Source organism: Diadema setosum, chromosome 13 (genome assembly GCF_964275005.1).
Source record: "Diadema setosum chromosome 13, eeDiaSeto1, whole genome shotgun sequence".
Taxonomy (NCBI): Eukaryota; Metazoa; Echinodermata; class Echinoidea; order Diadematoida; family Diadematidae; genus Diadema; species Diadema setosum.
The window spans coordinates 16,257,356-16,276,430 of NC_092697.1; the positions used below are offsets into that span (position 1 = coordinate 16,257,356).

A 19,075-nucleotide genomic window follows, 5' to 3' on the forward strand; every position below is an offset into this window, starting at 1 on the left:
AGTATACATGTATGAGGGAAATACAGTAGTAACATTTTGAGGAGTTGACCTTGACCTTTGAACCCCTGACTATTGACCCATGACCCCTAAATTCCCTAGATAATCCCTGCCAGTCAGTACATGCATATGTACTATGTTCCATGAAGATACATTGAACCATTTGCGAGAAAAGTGATATTGCAACATTTTCACCTAACCTTTGACCTTTTGACCTTTGACCTTATGACATGAAACTCTCTCTGGAGAATCCTTACGCAGTAGTACATGTCTACACTAAGTTTCAAGAAAATAACTGCGGGCATTGCATAGATATGGGGGAAATAGCAACATTTTTAGCATTTGACCTTGACCTTTTGACCTTTGACCTCTTGTCAATGTCACTAGAATCTACTCAACTAATTGTCCCATCATACATCATCCTTGGACCAAGTTTGGTGAAAGCTGCTTCATCCAGTTTTGAGTTATCACATAAACAGATAAATTTTAGGATTTGACCTTGATCTTTGACCTTTGACCTCTGTCCGATTTCACTGAAAAACTAATCAAGTAATTGTCCCATCATACATCATCCTCCAACAAAGTTTGGTGAAATTTGCTCCATACAGTCTTGAGTTATCGCGTAAACGGATACAATTTCATGATTTGACCTTGACCTTACTGACCTTTGACCTTTAGCCGATTTCACCCAAAATCTTATCAAATCGTTGCCCCATCATACTTCATACTTGGACCAAGTTTGGTAAAATTCCAGTAAATATTACTCAAGTTATCGCGTAAACGAAAGCGGACGGACGTACGGACGTACGTACGGACGGACGGACAACCCGAAAACATAATGCCTCCGGCACCACTTCGTGGCGGAGGCATAAAAATCGTTAAAAATATATGGAATGTTTCTAGATATTTGTTTCACCGCAAAACTGATGTCGAGGGTATCATAAATCAACACAAATCAACATGCATTTGGATTTCAGGGGGTCTTTAAACCTGCTGCCATGTAGCAATTATATGGCGACTTGACATTCATGTATGAATTATGAGGATTGATTAAAAAAAATGCAAACCTACTAGGCATAAACTATAAATCTTTAGCAGGAAGAACCAATGTAAACAACTGAATTATTTCAGCATTTATTGATCACCAAATTGGCTTTTGTTATGAGTGTATAGAACAAAATGTTGACAGTAATTCTCCAGGCCATCTTATTCAACCAATCATGCTCAATTTCTTATGGACAAGATGCATAAAATTTCTGCTGTGCCTTGTACACTATTAAACTGACTTGCACATCTATTTAATTCAGACAGTTTGCTACGTACTCTCAGAGTATATACTTCTCCTCTGCTTAACAGGGGTTGATGCCATTGCCTCTCAGTCCCATGTAGCCATGAACAGTGCAAAGTTTAGCAAGATTGAGCAACCGCAACATGTTACCCACACATTATCAGAAATAAGGCATGTCTTTCATTTGTGGAAGATGAGATGCTATAGCACATGTACACTTGATACATGATATCATTTCATATACACCTACAAACTTACCCCACAAACCATTTTGCATTGCATTCTTCATTTTCCAGGGGAAAAAAAAGATAGGAAATAAAATTACTGAATAACAATTATTGCTGTCCTTGAAACAAGATAGATGCACCAGTTGTCCCAGCAACAAGAGTTTAGCATAATTTGTAGACTCGTTATTCATATGAAAAGCATTTCTGGCAGTTCTGTTCTAAGTCATCAGCAGTATATAACAGGAATTCCTTAATTCACTGCAAGCACTCTATTGATGCCATGCTTTTTTTTTTTTCAGACACAAGTCATTAGCAACATGAAAATGAACAGATTTGACCCTGACGGGTGTGCTCTGCCATGGAAGCAGCAACCTGCAGCTACCCTGATTTGCGTTGGGCATGTGCTTGAATCAGAATTGTCAATCTCACTTGGGCGGTCAACGCCCCTTCTGCTTTTGTGAGCAGCATGCCACAAAGTCCTTTAGAGAGCGCCACGGCTGATGATGCGCCGAGTCAACAGGGCAGAGGAGCAGGATCAACTCTTGGAGGGTTTCCAGGCTGCCGGCTGAAATTCCTTCCCCGTACTGACAGCCTCGTCCGTGGAATCCACCTTCTCGTAGGTTGGGGATGATGCGTGGCCTGTGAGTGTGGATGGGGAAACTTTTTAGAATACACGATAACAAAAAATAAAAATAAATAAATAAATAAATAACTATTAGTTATTTATTTATTTATTTATCTGATGATGTGAAGCACGAGTACACCGATGTCAGCCAACAGAATAACGCTACCTTTAGGATTTTGTGGTTTGTGTATCTTTTGATAGTAAACAAGCACTTTTTGGAATGTACTACAAATCAATTTATGAAATAGCAAATTATAAGTCAATTATGATGTCCCCGTTATGTTTCTTCACACATCGGTGTGCGCAACTACTTTTGAATCTCACACAAGGTTCGACAACTCTTTGCTTTATCTTGTCATAGCACTACAGCAGACATGCTAAATTTTCAAAGAAGAAAACAATTCTAGGTACCTCTTCCCAATTCCTTTTAGTCAGGAATGTTTTCACTGCAATTGCTTGCTTTCTAATTGTAAAGCATTGTGTGATTCAGTCCTGGTTATGATGCAAAATTATGAAACCATAAAACTGAATCAACGTGAAGCACACAAAATAATCATATGAATTTCACTTTCTCGAATATGTCTTATACGCTGTATTCTGGAGGTCTTTTGAACGTTCCTGTCAAGTACTTTATGAACAATAAAATATTCATGTCTTACTTCTTAATACCTAATTTGGTATGTACAGTGTTGCTGCATCGTTTACCCATAATTACTGTCTCCAAATTATGTCACCTCGAGATGATTGCTCCATTTATCATTGTACTCCGCATCAAGAATCACAACTGATTCATTAATCCTCATTTCCACAGCTTTCTGAGATACAGCCTTTGACTAAATGGATAATTACTTGTCAAAGTACTTGATGTAAAATACATGTCATTACTGAATAAAATGCACTCACCCTTGGCTGTTGTTTGCACTGGTCTTGCTACCAGACCTTCATGATACTCCAGTTCCTGTCTCTGTATCAGACAGAACCAACAATGTTAGCAAGCAATTAAAATGACAAAGTTTGACAAATCATTATCAAGAGACTCATGCCTTATCATATTGTGTGAAGTCAGAAAGTAATGATAAACCACATATAGTAAAGAATATCTAATCAATCCCAACCTGGCTAGGTGATTGACACTTGCTAGTGTGTGTGGAAGGAATATGAAGAATCTCCTTGATGTAAAAATTATGTATGTCAAAATAGAAGTTTGAATTGCACCTTGAAATGATTTGCATAGAGTTAAGCCTTGAGGCATGCCAGATGACACAACAGCTACGAAACCTGATACAATAATGATGGTTGCTGTTACATTTTGATAGAGCATCTTTCTTTCAGGTCATATTAAATGGGCAAAAAATTTTGTATCAGATCATGTTAAATATAAATCACTAATAATGCCATTCTCATCATATTTGTGTTTTACAGAGTAAGCGCATTTAAACAGGAAAGTAATAAAGTCTGCAGCATTTCACAGAAAAGTACAAAACCACTCCTAAACATTCTTATGGCATTTCACATGAAAGTGCTGATAGCATTTCAAAAAAAAAAAACTTTTCAAGTATCGCTGCAGTATAAGCCATACTGTGGGGATTCTATGGCAGGAGGTGCTTTGTTACTGAGGCTACTGAAGTGTAACAACAGGGAGAGAAATTCACGGGGAACTCCTCGACTACCCTGTACATGAAACAATGGTGACAGAACTAATGAGAGACAACAGGTCCTGGATGATGAGGATGAAAGTGCACACATCTGTGAATTCTGCCAAATACCTCTTTATCTTTGCGCTCCACCTCTGCAGCCCGAGCCTTGATGATCCTGGTCTTTTTCTCTCTCATGGCTATTTCCTCCTCAGTTGGTGGGTCTATTCTTTTACCCCTGACCCAAGCTGAAGGGGCAAAAAGATTTTGATAGAAAGGCAAGAGATGAAATAAAACAAAAAATGGGGGAAGAATACAAGATTATTTCATAACCATGATTTCATTATCAACACATGATTTGCACCAATTCTGAAATTTATCCGAGAATGTCTGTGATCGGTGGCCTGTGATGAGGGGGAATACTTACGTGTACATGCAGTAATGATACAAATACAAACTACATGATACACAGTGTACAATTTATCACTGTCATTCTCAATGAATGATGCTACAATACAGTGTAGTTCACAATTTCAGATTAACAACAGGAAAAAAAAAAAAAAAACGGGAAAAACTCCTGTGTAGACAAAAAGGACTTACACAAATCACTGCCATACGGAAAGCAAACTTGGGGTAGGGATAGTACAAACTAAATCAGCAGAGTTTTCCTATATTAATAGCATGAAAGGGACTGTACAGTACTGGTTGAGGTGGGGATTCAGGTTTATAACATTCCTAAGTGAGATAATGAGAAACCTCTTAATAAACATGAAAGAACGTGTAATTCTAAGAAGGATTCAACATTCATTTGATGAAAATTGGTTTTCAAATGGCCAAGATATCCAAAAAAGTGGTAATGATAAAAGGCGACAGGCCACGCCTTTTATTAGGATCTCTTTGTTTCACCTTGTTTTTGGATATTTCAGCCATTTCAAAACCGATTTTCATCAAATAAACTTTTGATGCCCCTTAGAATTGCATGCTCTTTGACATCTCATGGAGTGGTTTCTGAATATCTTGCAAAACATTAAAAGCTAAATCCTCACCTCAACCAGAACTGTCAAATGTAAGTAGACAGTCAGTGAAAATGCTCCTGGAATTGTTACCTTCCCACTCGATTGGCACCATCCCTGCTTCATACTCAAAGTGGCTGACTGAGGATTCGACGCTTCGTCTTGCCTTCATTTCTTCACCTACAAGAGGATATGGTGCAATGCACAGAATATGTTCAATTTCACAGCAGTACATATTGAATCTCAACTTCACCATAATTACAAGTTCACCTTCATTAACATAAGGATTGAGAGAATGCAGCAATATTAGTAGAACAAATCAGTGAAACTTTGAGGAAAATTGGACAATCGATGCAAAAGTTATGAATTTGTAAAATTTTTGTGTTGGAACTGCTGGATGAGGAGACTACTAAGGCTCGTGATGTCATATGAGTACAACAGTATAAAGAAAATGTAAAGAAACTTCAACATATTTTCACTTTTTTCGCATAATAAAAGAGCACTTGACTTGCCTCTTTCTAAAGGCAATGGGAATAATATTACCCATAACATATGCCAGTAACGATTCAAGGGAATGTGTACATTTTTCAAAAGATGAAATTTTGTGTATAAATTCTCTTTATATTTTCCTTATATGGTTGTACGCATGTGACATCATACACTGCAGTAGTCTTCTCATCCAGCGGTGACTGCACAAAAACTTCAAAAATTTATATTAACTTTTGAACGGATTGTCCAATTTTCCTCAAACTTTCAATGATGTGTTCTAATATTATTGCTACATTTTCTCAATCCTTATGTTAATGAAGGTGAACTTGTCCTTTAAGAGCTCCCTTTCAGTTTCAAAGCTTGTGTCACCACCCGCACCAAGGTTCGACTGTGCACAAAAGCATATACATAGTAGATCTAGATTTCTACATGTAGCAGGCAGTCAAATTTTGGATGGAATTATGGTCAAATTAGGGCAAGTCTCGCCGTCACACTTTGGTTCCATATTGATTGAATAAATTTAGCTTGCTTTGACTCAAACAATAGAAATACCATTATGAAAAGTAAACAGCGTTACTTTACGTAGATCTATAATCTATAATGCAGTTTAGGTGTTACACACAATTTTGATGCATCACTATTAAAGGTAGGGAATCCCATTTGCATGCCTTAAATGAAGAGTTGTATAAATACAGTGGTATGTTGAAGAGAGTATCATTTTAGAAACTCCCATAAAGTATTGAAAGTGGAAGGTTACATTTAGTACATTTTTATTGACCGTTAGATTTTGAATTGAATTTTTTTCGGGGCTCACCGTAGATTCCAGTACATTACTAGGCTACCTTTGCAGACCCATGTACTGCATGTGTGTCCATCATGTATATTTTGTGAAGAAAGTTCATCAAAACTTACAAACATTTCTATATACATTCTTGCCACACACTCTATATGTTATTACATCAGCTCTTATACTTTTAGATTTGTGTTTATAGATAAAAAAAAAATACAGAAGACTGCAACAAAAAGGCTTAAGTGTGGCTGACACACAGAACTACTGAGTAGTTGAGTTTTGTGCATTATTCAAATTGTAGATAACTGTTGACTTCCAAATTTCTCAGCAGTGGCCTAAACAAGTCCCCTGAGGTTCATATTCAATGTTTTGCTGCATTTTGGGAGGTCTGTAAAAGGTATCCCCTACCTTTAATGTGTGAATTATAATTGTTCAGCCTGGCATGAATATCAAATACACTGTCACTGTGTACACAAGAAAATTAATTTAGTTTGACATCCTTTCATTAAGGATTTTATTTTTTCTTATTACAGTTGAACCTCTATTATCCGGCCTCCCTTTATCCGGATCTCTCTATTATCCGGACGCAATCTCGCCGTGATTTTTTAATCTTTTTTAAAGAATTGTGGGAGGAAAGGGGGATTCCCAACTCACATTTCTTAATAATGATTTAGGTAAATCATCCCAAGAATTTATAAAAGAAAATGATTTCATTCTTGCAAACACGAACCTCTATTTTGGGGTCTGTTACTGAGTGTAACAATGAAAAGGTTGCGGTATACACATTACTACATGTGGTACTACAATGGGCTACATCAGTACATGTGTATGTATATGTACATGTATAAAGCATTGAGTCTCCCGTATCCGGCCAAATCCCTTATCCGGATGAGCCCCGGTCCCGACTTGTCCGGATACGAGAGGTTCAACTGTATTATTGGTATCTAGGGCCCCGTTGCTAGAAACTTTGCGTTTAAACGCAACTTGCAACTGATTGTCACTGGCCAATCAAAATCATTGTTGCATGCATGTCTTCTTAATAGGGCAGACCCTGAGCCAATCAGAATGGTTGTTTCAAAATTAGCAATTATTTGCAATTGATTGCAACTTTCTTGCAACGGGGCCTAAGTTTTGTTCATCCATTCTAGTATTATAGTGTTGGGTCATACACATCACTCATCAGCTCACATTTATCCACGTTACACTACCATGACTACAGTGGTGTTACACTACAGCTCTGAGACTGAATATCAACCTCACACTGGCACTGCACTGTGTGTCCTCACCTCAACGTCCTCACTCAGTTTTGCTTACTTACCTAGGGCATTTGTCGTACTTGGGATTTCATAATACTTGTTTCCCAGCTTATCAACGCCTACCAGAATCTTCGCCGGTTTTGAAGACCTGAACAGAGCTCTAACAAAATTCATGTTTTTCTTTCCCTAGGACCTTCCGCTGATTGGGATGGAGGATGTGCCGGATAACAAACCCTGTTATGTTTGTGTTCAGGATCCTGCAACATACACTGTAGGCCTATGTACTTATACACTGTAATTATGTTGCACGGAGATAGATTGCGTAAAGGCTGTGCAAGGTATTGGCACGTTCAATTAAATGTTACAACTTTTGAATTTTCTTTCACCATCAATTCATTAATATATCTATAAGAATTAATAAATAAAATAGGTTGTTTTTAAATTTACTTATAGGTTGAATAACTTTGACATAAATTGAAAATGACCAAATCAAAATTAAAATCGAGAACGCACTTTACATCATACTGACCAGACTAATATGGCGACTTACATGAGTATTTGGCAGAAAGGGCATCCTTCTTGTAGTGAGTGGTGCGAGTGGTGCAAGTGCCACGCTAGTGAGAGGTCTGCGTCTGCTTCAAAAGAAAATGCAGAATTAAATTTACCTCATCCGAACGAAACGAACTGACAAAAGGCATGAGAGCCGTACCAGATTCTTGTGACTACACTACTTGAAGGGAATTCTGAGAAATTAATCGCCGTGAACGGTGAACACTGGTGAAAAAGCACCATCACAGTGACCATGTTGAATGTCCTCACGGAGAGGAGCCGTGGAAATCTGCGGCCAAGTCAAATTCAGCGTGCCGAAGCTACCCGACGAACGTTCCGACTGCAGCTGAGCAAGCATCGCGATGTCCAGCGCATTCACGCGAGTGGAATCAACTCATTGGATATTGATCCCGTAGAACATAAATAGTAAGAAACAAGCCGCGCCGCTGTGCAGATGTGCGTAGTGAGCAGATAATTTGTGTAATGAGTAACTATTATATTTTACTAATTTACTTGAATTAGAATTAAATCTAATTGCTACCTAAATTTATAGATTTGAATTGCAAATATGATTCATAAAGAAAAGGTTGATGATAACGCAACACCCATGTACTGGCCCACGCCACGGGCACGATGTTAATGTCAGTAGATCTTCAGCATGTTCAGTGATCTTAGAGGTAGCATAGCATAGTAAACTAAACAAAATACAGAGCCTGTAGATCGCTCTTTTCTACACTAATTCCCAGATTCCAGACCATGGTAAAATTTATGCCTTCTATAACGTTAGATGGCCCGGGCCTGGCCCGATTGCAATGTGAAAGATGAAACTAACAATATTTATGATGTCATTTAGATTAGAATATGAAGATCCACACGAAAAATCAAGACGAGGGAATTCTGAGTACGAAAATTCTTTGCCTAGGTCCTGGACAGTGGAACATGGAAGATCACTCACTGACATAATCTACTTTTGTACTGTATATTATTCTTGCTCCTCCTGGGGGCATGGAGACATGTATATGAAAATATTTGAAAAACTTTTCTCAAGCTCAATTTTAACATGAATAAGGATGTGCAAGTGTATTTGAAAGATGATAAAGATTTTTTTTTTTTTTTTTTTTGCATTTGAACTTGTATATTTTCTCTATATTATTCTTCGTTTTTACGTCAGAGGACGATGCAGATTTTCTATTTATGGCAACTTAAGGGGCATGGGAAAAAAATTGCATAAATTCATATTTATAACTACGTTCAAGCTTTAAGGGTTTGTTTGATTATGCCCAACTTTTGCTTAAAAAGTTAGGATTTTTTCATTAATATTTGTAGGGCCTACATTTATTCAATCCACAATCTTTTAATCCTCATAATCTCCAGAGGTGTCTATTTGCCACTTTTTTTTTTCTTTCTTTGACAACATTTTTTTTCTAGGTACCATAGTGAAACTAAAAATCATTTATTTTGTTTCAAAATATTTCAAGAAATGCAGCAGAATGATCTGGCAACAGAATGCAAGAATTTCAATGCAGACGAAAAAATTTTGGAGCTCTTGCCTAATTTATATTGAATGTCACCAGAACAATTTTTACAAGTACAAGGTAATCTAATAGAGACAGGGTATACTAGATAAACAACCATATCAAGTGAAACTGCTAGTGTATATCCAGTGGGTGCTTTTTACTGAATAACTTCATTCTCCCAGTATAGAAAAAGTGAAAAGGGATTACAAAATACAGGACACTCGCATTAAAACGAACATGGTTATAACAACATTTGTTACAACAAAGTAAAACTTCAAGTCCCAGCATTATTAATAAAGTCTATGGTGCAAAATTCACATTGATCTATTACGAAAGAGAATTGCTGTTCCCAAAGATTTTTACGCCTCCGCCACAAAGTGGTGCTGGAGGCATTATGGTTTCGGGTTGTCTGTCCTTCTGTCCGTCCGTCCTTCCATCCGTCCATCCTTGTGTCTGTAATGAATTTTGTGGACAGCGTAACTAAAAAACCTTTTGAGGTATTCTAATGAAACTTAGCATGTATTGTGTATTGGGGGTGAAGTTGTGCCTATCAACTTTTTGGTGCACATGCTCACGGTCAAAGGTCAAAAGGTCAAGGTCAAATGCTTAAAATTTCACTATTTCCCCCATAACTAAGCAATGCCTGAAGATATTTTCTTCAAACTTGGTGTATACACGTATTACCCAATTAAGATTCTCTGGTGAAAGTTTGGGGTCATGAGGTCAAAGGTCAAAAGTTCAAGTTAAAATGTTAAAATTTTACTTTTTTTTTCCATATCTTGGAAATTGTTCAAGGTATCTTCATGGAACATAGTATTATGCATGTACTGACTGGCAGTGATATCAATTTGGGTTCATGGGGTCAAAGGAAAAGGGCAACACTTCAAAATTTTACTATTTTGCTAATAACTATTAAACTATTAAAATATTGCCCTAAATTCTTGTTATGTGTCTTGCATAAAAGAATGGAACATGTTACCCTCAGATGTTAAAGATAGTAACACTTTTTCCAGATTTAAAGTGTTGACTCGGAAGTATTTGCTTCATCGATATTCTCAGTCTCATTGATGCTGCTCCTTTTAAATTCTAGATACATGACTTCATCTCATTGCTTTCCATTTGAGTAACATAGTCTAAATACCAATTATGTTTTGCTTTAAAATTCCATAGGTAGTGTGTGTGTGTGTGTGTGTGTGCACTTAGAATCCATCCATGTATGTTAAAGCCACTGTGTAATTCTGGTTTATGGTAAAAATTAGAAACTCTCCTTTTGAAAGGGTCCTTACCTGTGGAGAAGTGAGGGTTCTGAGACCATACCACAAAGTTAAAAAAAAAAAAAAAAAAAAAAAAAAAAAAAAAAAAAATTGCTGCTCCCTCTTGTGGTCATATATCACTAGCCGATAAAATAAATTTTAAATTGACTCGAGGGGGGGGCAATAAATTTGGTGTCAATTTTTTTTTTGGTTTCTGGGGTGTGGTTGCTGCGCTTCTTGAGGGATTCCACTAGAATTATTCTGTGGCTTTAATATGTTTGTATTAGTGAGTTGTTATATTACATGTCTTAACTTACCTTTTCATTCAACACATTTGTGACGAAACATGTCATTTTAATATTTTGCCAATTTCATGAAAATGTAATCACACATTGTCCACATGTACTACAGACCTATTAGGAGAATCATGCATTATGACGGAGGCATACCAGTCACTATAGCGACATTCCTAGTTTTTTTTTTTTTTTTTTTTTTTTTTTTTTCTGTATGGCAGTCACTTGTACAGTGTTTTATGAAGCTCAGCTCAAATGCATTGTGCTTGTATCTCTTTTTTCTCCCCAATCAGCCAGCATCTCAGCATGACTACAGTATGTCATGTTGGCTATCCTACATGCTAGTGCATTCTTACTGGAGCAGGCCAGATTAATCACACTCTCTTTAAGAAAAAAAGAAAAAAGAAAGGCTTTGTCTTACAGAGGATTAAATGTCATGTTCTTGCTGGTCATTAGTACATTACATACATGTAAAATGCATAAAGAAATCAATGTGTGTGAGGTTATTTTCTCCTTTCTTTGCAGTATGCTATCAGGTGGAGCTGATGGGGTGATTGCTATCTATGACACTGAGTGTATCCCAGAGGTCAGGGAGTTCACCTGTGAGACTGTGTGCACTGTTGGGAGGTGAGTTGAGTTTCAGCATTGTGGTATGCTGATAATGAACAAGTTAGGAGAATTGTGATTTTCACCCAAAATATGATTTACTCAAATATTGGACTGTGAGGGTAGATACAAATCTTTCGTAAAAACACAGTGCTACCATGCATTTCATTCCACGTTTTATTTCATATCACGAACATGTGTAATGCAACACAATGTGACAACAGTTGCAAAACAGTCATTGTTCATACCGTGACTATTACCCTATTTTCAGAGTTAACCTCACTTATTCCATGACTTACAGTAATGACGTCTGCCTGGATATAGACCTCAAAACTAACAACTTCAAGTTTACCACTTGTTACCATGGCAATGGCTATCAAACTGAAGGTATTATGTGTCATGATGTTTGTTTGTTTACCTTTTTTGAGGTGAAAAATGTTAAAAAAGCCAAATGAAGTTCAAATGGGATTGTGTGATTATGCCTGCACACTGGTATCCTCATGCAGGAGCAATCGACATGTCCACAAGCACAGTGTGGAAACGGTGCAGTGGTATCCCAGGGATACAGGGATGTTCACCTCAAGCTCTATGGACATGACGCTCAAGGTGTGGGACACCAATGCGCTGGTTCCTGCGGAGCGCTTTGTCTTGAGAAAGCCCGTATATTGCCACCACATGTCTCCTGTTGCCAACAAACACTGCCTCATTGCAGGTGAATGGTCATTGTCTAATGCAATTTTACATATTCACATTATACACAGAAAGATAACTAGATATAGAAAATATTTAAGAATATATATATAATTCATCTGTTTTTATATAACCTGCTCTTCAAAATCAAATATAGGGAGTTTTGAGCCCTCTTTTTCATGATTGTCCAGTCTGCTAAAATATGTTAAACACTTAGTTTAATGTTTGCACTAGGCCTACATATTCAGGGTTCCAAGCCCATCAGGGAAATCAGGGAAAATCATTTTGTTTTTTTCCAGTCAGGGAAAAGTCAGGGAATTGAATAGAAATGCCTCAAATCAGGGAAAAGTCAGGGAATTTTATTGGCCCAAAAATCGAAAGTAGTCAGTGAGACTCTGTTATATTTTGTTGCATATCAAAACAATATCCACTGGATGAAACTGGATGAAAATTGGATGTGAAACTGGAAATGAATTGAAATAGTTATCATGGAAATTTGATACTTCATCAGGGAAAAACCAGGGAAAATCAGGGAATTCTGTTTTCTTGAAATGCTGGGAACCCTGATATCACAAATTTTCAGAACAGATGATATTGTGCATTCATCAATTGAAGGAAGATTATACATTCTTTGTGGATGATGTCGATTGAAGCTACTGAAATCTTGCAACTTATGTCATGGCAATGTGACAGTGTGTCGCCAGTTTCATGCCCTGTTTTGATGATATGATGCAATTCAACCAGAAGAAGTTTTGTAGGAATGACCTAAGTCGAATTGATAACATCTATATGTACATTTTTAAAGTACGGCTTATAATGCCTGCAATGTCCTTGAAAGCAAATGTAAATTTTTAATTCTGATTGGCAGCTTTCATGGCAGCCACTATCGTATTATTATGTTACTGATGAAATAACTTCTTCTTGCAACTAGAAGATAATTCAACAAGAATATGGAAAGTGGACCATGTTGATAATAATAATCTTTGGTGTGACATCAGTGGCCTAAAGGTATCATGTAGACCTTCCAGTCATAACGAGAATGGATAATATGTGGTCTGCTCTTCCTGTGTGCAGTGGGTACCAGTAACCCCCAAGCCACCCTGTGTGACCTCAAGTCGGGGTCTGCCACCCACATCCTGAAGGGCCATGATGCCTCGGTGCTCTGTGTTCGATGGTCCTCCAAACACGAGTTCCTCCTTGCTACTGGCAGGTACGTTGACAACCATAACTTGCAGAAGGGGTGTAGCTTTAAATCAAATATGTATCAAGAGCAAAAGTATACATGGTACATTGTACATTTCATGTTATTTAACCTGCCAATGACTACCAGGTATTTATATATATATGTACTGTATATATATATATATATATATTTTTTTTTTTTTTTTTTTTTTTTTTTTTTAAGATAACCCTCAAACTTCGGGTGCTTACAGATATAGTGTCAACACATGTAAACCTTGAAATATAATAAATGGAAGAAAATCAGAGTCCTGATGTTAATACATGTAGTAATAACTATGATAACATGAGTCACTTTAATCCTTTGAATCCACACCCACTCATCACAAGGTAGGCTGCCATGCATTTCCCATTACCATCAAAGTATGCCCAAGGAGTATTAAGGTATCAAGATATGGAAAATCAACTTTAGAGTTACAGAATTATGATACTATGCCACACACGTATATCCTGTTAGGGACTGATCAGTAAACATTTTCAATATTTTTATTTCCGGTATAATTTTGTTACTCCAGGCAATGAAGGAATGTGGGATTTTGAAGGACCAGGCATTGAGAACCAAACACTTCAAGACTAAGAAGTGTAGTTTCAGCTAAATCGAAATAGTATGATGTTTGAAAAGGGTTATTGTCTGTCATTTTTCCTACTTTTGTTTTGTTGTTTTATTCCAAGCCAAGACAACAAAATCTTGTTGTGGGACATCCGGCAAGCCAAGGGGAATCTGATGGCTTTGGACCAACACAATGGAGAAGCCATCAAAGGTTCATCAGCTGGTAATTATAACTTTCTCTGGCAAGAGTTACCTAATGATAGGTTTCATTCATGGATGTTTTGTTTTTCCTGATACAGTGCACTCCCGTTCATAACGAACACGGTTATAACAAAATTCCAGTTACAACGAAGTAAAATTTAGGGCCGCAGCATTATCAACTCTATGTATTTTAGTTGCTTATTAATTGGGTTATAACGAAATTTCAGAAAATTGCTGGTCCCGAGGACTTCGCTATAATCGGAGTCCACTGTACCGGATATATCACTGTCTTCATTCAAGGAGACATTGGTTTAGTTCTACACTACTGCACTCGTGGCGTGATAGTGCCCTGAAAAGAAGAGTATACGTTTCATCTCATGCTGTGATATATATTGTGCTATAAACTGTGGCTGGCATTCTCTATTACGAAAATCTCAAGAGGATTAGACCTGTCATATCTGACAGTTTTGTTGTTTCTTTTTTATTTTGTAAGTTGATAGGAAGCTTTTAACAACCTGCATGAAGTGTGCTTTAGTCCCAAATCTGGCAGTGATAAAGAAAGTACTGTAAAAGTGGATATTTTCGCGCGACTTATTTTTTTGAATAATTTTTGAATTTTTAAGAAGAGTTTCGCGTGTTTTTAATTTCGCGGAATCAAGACATCAACTACTGGAACATATGGCACTTAAAGATATTCGTGTGCTTTTATTTTCGTGCTAGCTTCTGGTTGCGCGAAATGCGCGAAAATGTCAACACCACAAAACTTTCCACTTTTACAGTACATTACAGATCTGATAGCACAGGGAGACATTGGTAGCCAGATGGAATCGAGCTTCATTGGCTGGCCACTGAGGTGCATTCAAAGGCCACGAAAAGCGCCCTCAGTGAATATGTGCATTGAAGCGTACACTCATGGGTAACACTCGACTTCAGTCAAGATTCTTTGGCTGTGTGTGCGCTTACATAGAAATCAGTTACAAAGCTGTTCAATTTGTGACAGAGATTCTCAAATATATCCCACTCGATGGTATCCCAACACTATGGGGTCTTTAATGCTACTTAACCCGTTGAGGACAATCCCTAGTATACTCGGGCATGTGTCTGTGGGAAATGTGTGTTATAGCAAAGTCAGCCCGTCCTCAAGGGTTTTAACAAAACTCCACTCATCTAGAAAGAAGACAAAAGATTATCAAAGTTCTGTATAAATTTTTATCCACATTGTTACAAATTGTTAGTATTGAATGCTGTACCATGTAGTCTATTTACCTGCTGTCAAAAGTGGTGAATTACAATAGGTCCCACTCCGAGAACAGTTTCTGCTTGTGCACTGACTAGTTAGGACTGCCACTAATGTATGGCATCTCTTGTACCTTCCCACATGAACAGTGAACACAGCACACAGTGGACACGTCAATGGACTCTGCTTTACCGAGAATGGGCTGCACTTGGTCAGCTGTGGAACGGACAACAGGGTCAGATTATGGGATGCCACCACTGGCAAAAATACTTTGGTGAGCTTCCAAAACTCTGTCTGTTTGATTCTTCATTTATTTGAACAACATCTTTTATAGAATTGAACAAGAAAGAAATTAGCGAAAATCTGTAGATTGCCCAGAAAGGCTCACTCTCACTTCCCCCATGAAATAAGCATAATGTTTTTACTCAAATTATGATTTGTAGTAATAGAACGGGCTATTCTTTTCTCTTTATTCATTCAAGAAACATTGCAAAGACACAAGTGGTAACTGATTCTATGGTGTTTCAGCAGTGATGGAAGTCCATGTATGTTCATCATATTCCACAAGAAATCTAATTTTGTTTATACATTGTAAAAAGTCTTGAATTATTTCATTCAACAAACATAATTAAGACTGTTTCACATATGTATGTATGCTCGTGCAGCTTGTTGAATTAGAATTTGTTTACTCTATTAGTCATGTCAGAGTGGTGTTGTTTTTGAGCTTGGCAAATTACTCTGTCTCCTGCTTATCAGATCAATTACGGTAAGGTGACCAACGACAGCCGTAAATGTGTCAAGATCAGCGTGTCGCATGGTGTCCAGCCGGACGTGGCCTTTGTGCCTAATGCAAGCGACATCTTGATGTTTGACCTGTTGAGCGGAGAGGTGGACAACACCATGAAGGGTCACTATAACAACGTCAACTGCACGACTTTTCACCCACTGTTCCAGGTGAGAGAAATATGAGATATGCACGCATCGACAGATGGTCATAGTATGAACTTCCATGGATGAATCAGACAGCCAATGTATTAGACCATGGATAGATCAATGGCCTGAGGGAAAATCATAGAACAGATCAAGAAAATTCTGCAGTTTTAATGGTTGAAAACTGTGCATTGATTTTTGCCAGCCAGGCTTTCAATGTCAAATAGTTATTATAATGATCACTGAAGATGGCCACTGTATACATGCTATCGCACACTTGTGGCTAGAGTTTGCGCACGTAGCAAGTGTTTGTGTATGTAGCAACAGATGGCCAGCCGGGCACAAGAAACATCCAGTCAATTTGCCATGCTTCATTATCAAAAAAAAAAATGAAAAAAAAATGAAAAATTTATTTTGGCTAAAATTTGTGCACCATTTTTTTGAACAAACAGCTGATATGCATATCTTATTGTATGTCAGTAGGTATAATGTGTATTCTGTAACTATTGAAACTAATTTCAACCCATGATTTTCCAAAGTTTGTGCTCTACTCTGATATGATATGTCCCATTTATTACAAAACATGTATCACAGAGTGGGTCAGAAATCCAGTCGCTAGATGACTATGGTTTATAGACAATTGACCTAGACTTAGTTTTCCAAGTCTTTTGGAGGGAACATAATTTAATTTAAATTGGTCCTGTGGTTGTTGTTGTTTTTTTTCCAAAGCAATCACATAAAAACAAATCGATTCAAGCGTGTGACATTTCACTCTTGTTGTGGTCTCCAAAAAATTGGTGTGATGTAAATGCTTACATTGCTTAGTCAAGTAACTATTTATGAATATTATCTTTTTTTCAGTTATTCAACAAAGCTGTCAATATCAAGAGCTCATTGGAGTTGGATTTTATTGCAATACTTGTTTATACTAAAAGGGAGATATAATCAGTGTTTTTCATGGATCCAGATGTTAATTCTCGAGAGTAATGTGTGAGATAATGTTTCATACTAGTAACAATAGTACAGTGGACTCCCGTTATAATGATTCCTCGGGACCGGCGGTTTTCTTTCATTATATCAACATTTCGTTATAACCGAACAAATAAACAATAAAAATACATAGAGTGGATAATTTTGCGGCCTAAATTTTTACTTCGCTGTAACCGGAATTTCGTTATAACTGTGTTCGATATAATGGGAGTGCACTGTACATTCATAACAAGTACAGTCATTCTAGTATGTTGTAATCGCCTTTCTGGTTGTTGATGTTGACAACTCGATCTGTTTATCTGTAATAGGAAGTGTACAGTGGTGGAAATGACAGTAATATTCTCATCTGGGAACCTGATCTTGGCCACGTAAACTTTGAGGAGCCCCCACCCAAGAAGCTGGTAAGAATTAAATCCAAATTTACAAGTCTGTGTGGCGCCTCAAGACGTTTTCATACCTCCTTTTATGTCTCAATGAAACAATTGATCAGTATTGTGTATTTCTTTTGAGCTGGTACATTGATCACATTGTATTTGGAGTTTTGGAAAAAAAAAAAAAAAAAAAAAAATACTCACTTAGTACATGTGTGTAATGTCACCCAATTCTGCTATTGGAAACAGCTGTATTCAAGAAATGTTAACACTAATACCTCAAGTAAACCTTGAGTACTTGGGGGTGGGGGGGGGGGGTAAAGACAATGGAGTGCAAAATTTGTGGAAAGTCAACTTGTAATATTATATTCTCAGTTTTTGTCTGAATGAATTATTGATAAAGGGTTGGCAGAAGAAATTGGAGACTTGCAAAGCTAAAAAAATCACATTTCAAGAATCAAAATGAAAATCAAGATTAGCAGGTATTGCTCCATAGTTTTCTGTCAGATTTCAGAATCATTTAGGGAGGGGGTTAAGCGGGGAAAACCCCAACATTGACATTGAAGGTGTTTCTCTTTGATTTGTGTGTGCATTCCTAGACCTCAGCAGCCAAGCCAAAGAAATTCTACGGTCACGAGATCAGCGCCACGGCAGACACGTGGAGCAGCAGTGAAGACGAAGGAGACTGAGAGGTCAATGACCCCATTAGAAGGTCATCTACCCCTCAGAGGTCATAGGAGGTCAATCCGCAGGTCACATGAGATCGGTGTGTTGGGTTTCACAGAGGATCAGCGACTCAGTGGCAGGATCTTATGGAGAGATCAATGCGAGCCCCCGTGAAGATCAGGTGGAAATCGGGATCAGACATTGTGAAACAGGCTTTTGTGATCTGAAGTGAGCAGTGCACATCCCGATGCGAGCATCAAGCTTATAAGTGCAATAGTGGTATTGGGTGGGTTTTTTTTTTTTTAGGGGAGGGGGGGGCTGGGATTTTTTTTTTTTTTTTTTTTTTTTTCTGTGGAAATGTCAGGAATTTAATATTTTCTGTACTGGATATATTTCTTTTGTCTGTAGTGTTAAGACTTCCTCAGACTGCCAAAGTACTAGATTTGTAGATTGAGAAAAGTTATCATGCTTTGAGTTTCAGATACCAAAATACCAAACAAATAGTAGTGATATCTTTAAGTGATATGTCGCGACCCTGATTGTGCTATTGTTAGCAAGTCCCAATGTCTCAACAATGTCTTGGTGATGTTTTATTTGCCTGGTAATCTTCAAAAACTGGAGTGAGTGTTCACTCATTGAAGTAAATTATGTAACTTAGACTCAT

At 37.5% G+C, this 19,075-nt stretch overlaps 2 protein-coding genes across 2 annotated transcripts; one reads left to right on the forward strand and one right to left on the reverse strand.

Annotated features, from left to right (window-relative positions):
* Nucleotides 1-1,055: 1,055 nt before the first annotated feature.
* On the reverse strand, nucleotides 1,056-7,578 carry LOC140236918 (NADH dehydrogenase [ubiquinone] 1 alpha subcomplex assembly factor 2-like). The gene is made up of 5 exons (XM_072316856.1): nucleotides 7,382-7,578; nucleotides 4,878-4,964; nucleotides 3,904-4,019; nucleotides 3,041-3,101; nucleotides 1,056-2,151 (listed from the first exon to the last, which is right to left on the reverse strand). Exons 1-5 carry the CDS (start codon nucleotides 7,491-7,493, stop codon nucleotides 2,048-2,050), a joined length of 480 nt encoding a protein of 159 aa, XP_072172957.1. The 5' UTR covers nucleotides 7,494-7,578; the 3' UTR covers nucleotides 1,056-2,047.
* Nucleotides 7,579-8,121: 543 nt separating this feature from the next.
* LOC140236967 (DNA excision repair protein ERCC-8-like) lies at nucleotides 8,122-18,526 on the forward strand. The gene is made up of 9 exons (XM_072316913.1): nucleotides 8,122-8,294; nucleotides 11,457-11,558; nucleotides 12,044-12,249; nucleotides 13,302-13,437; nucleotides 14,139-14,239; nucleotides 15,604-15,728; nucleotides 16,211-16,408; nucleotides 17,683-17,775; nucleotides 18,345-18,526. Exons 1-9 carry the CDS (start codon nucleotides 8,122-8,124, stop codon nucleotides 18,432-18,434), a joined length of 1,224 nt encoding a protein of 407 aa, XP_072173014.1. The 3' UTR covers nucleotides 18,435-18,526.
* The last annotated feature ends 549 nt before the right edge of the window (nucleotides 18,527-19,075 follow it).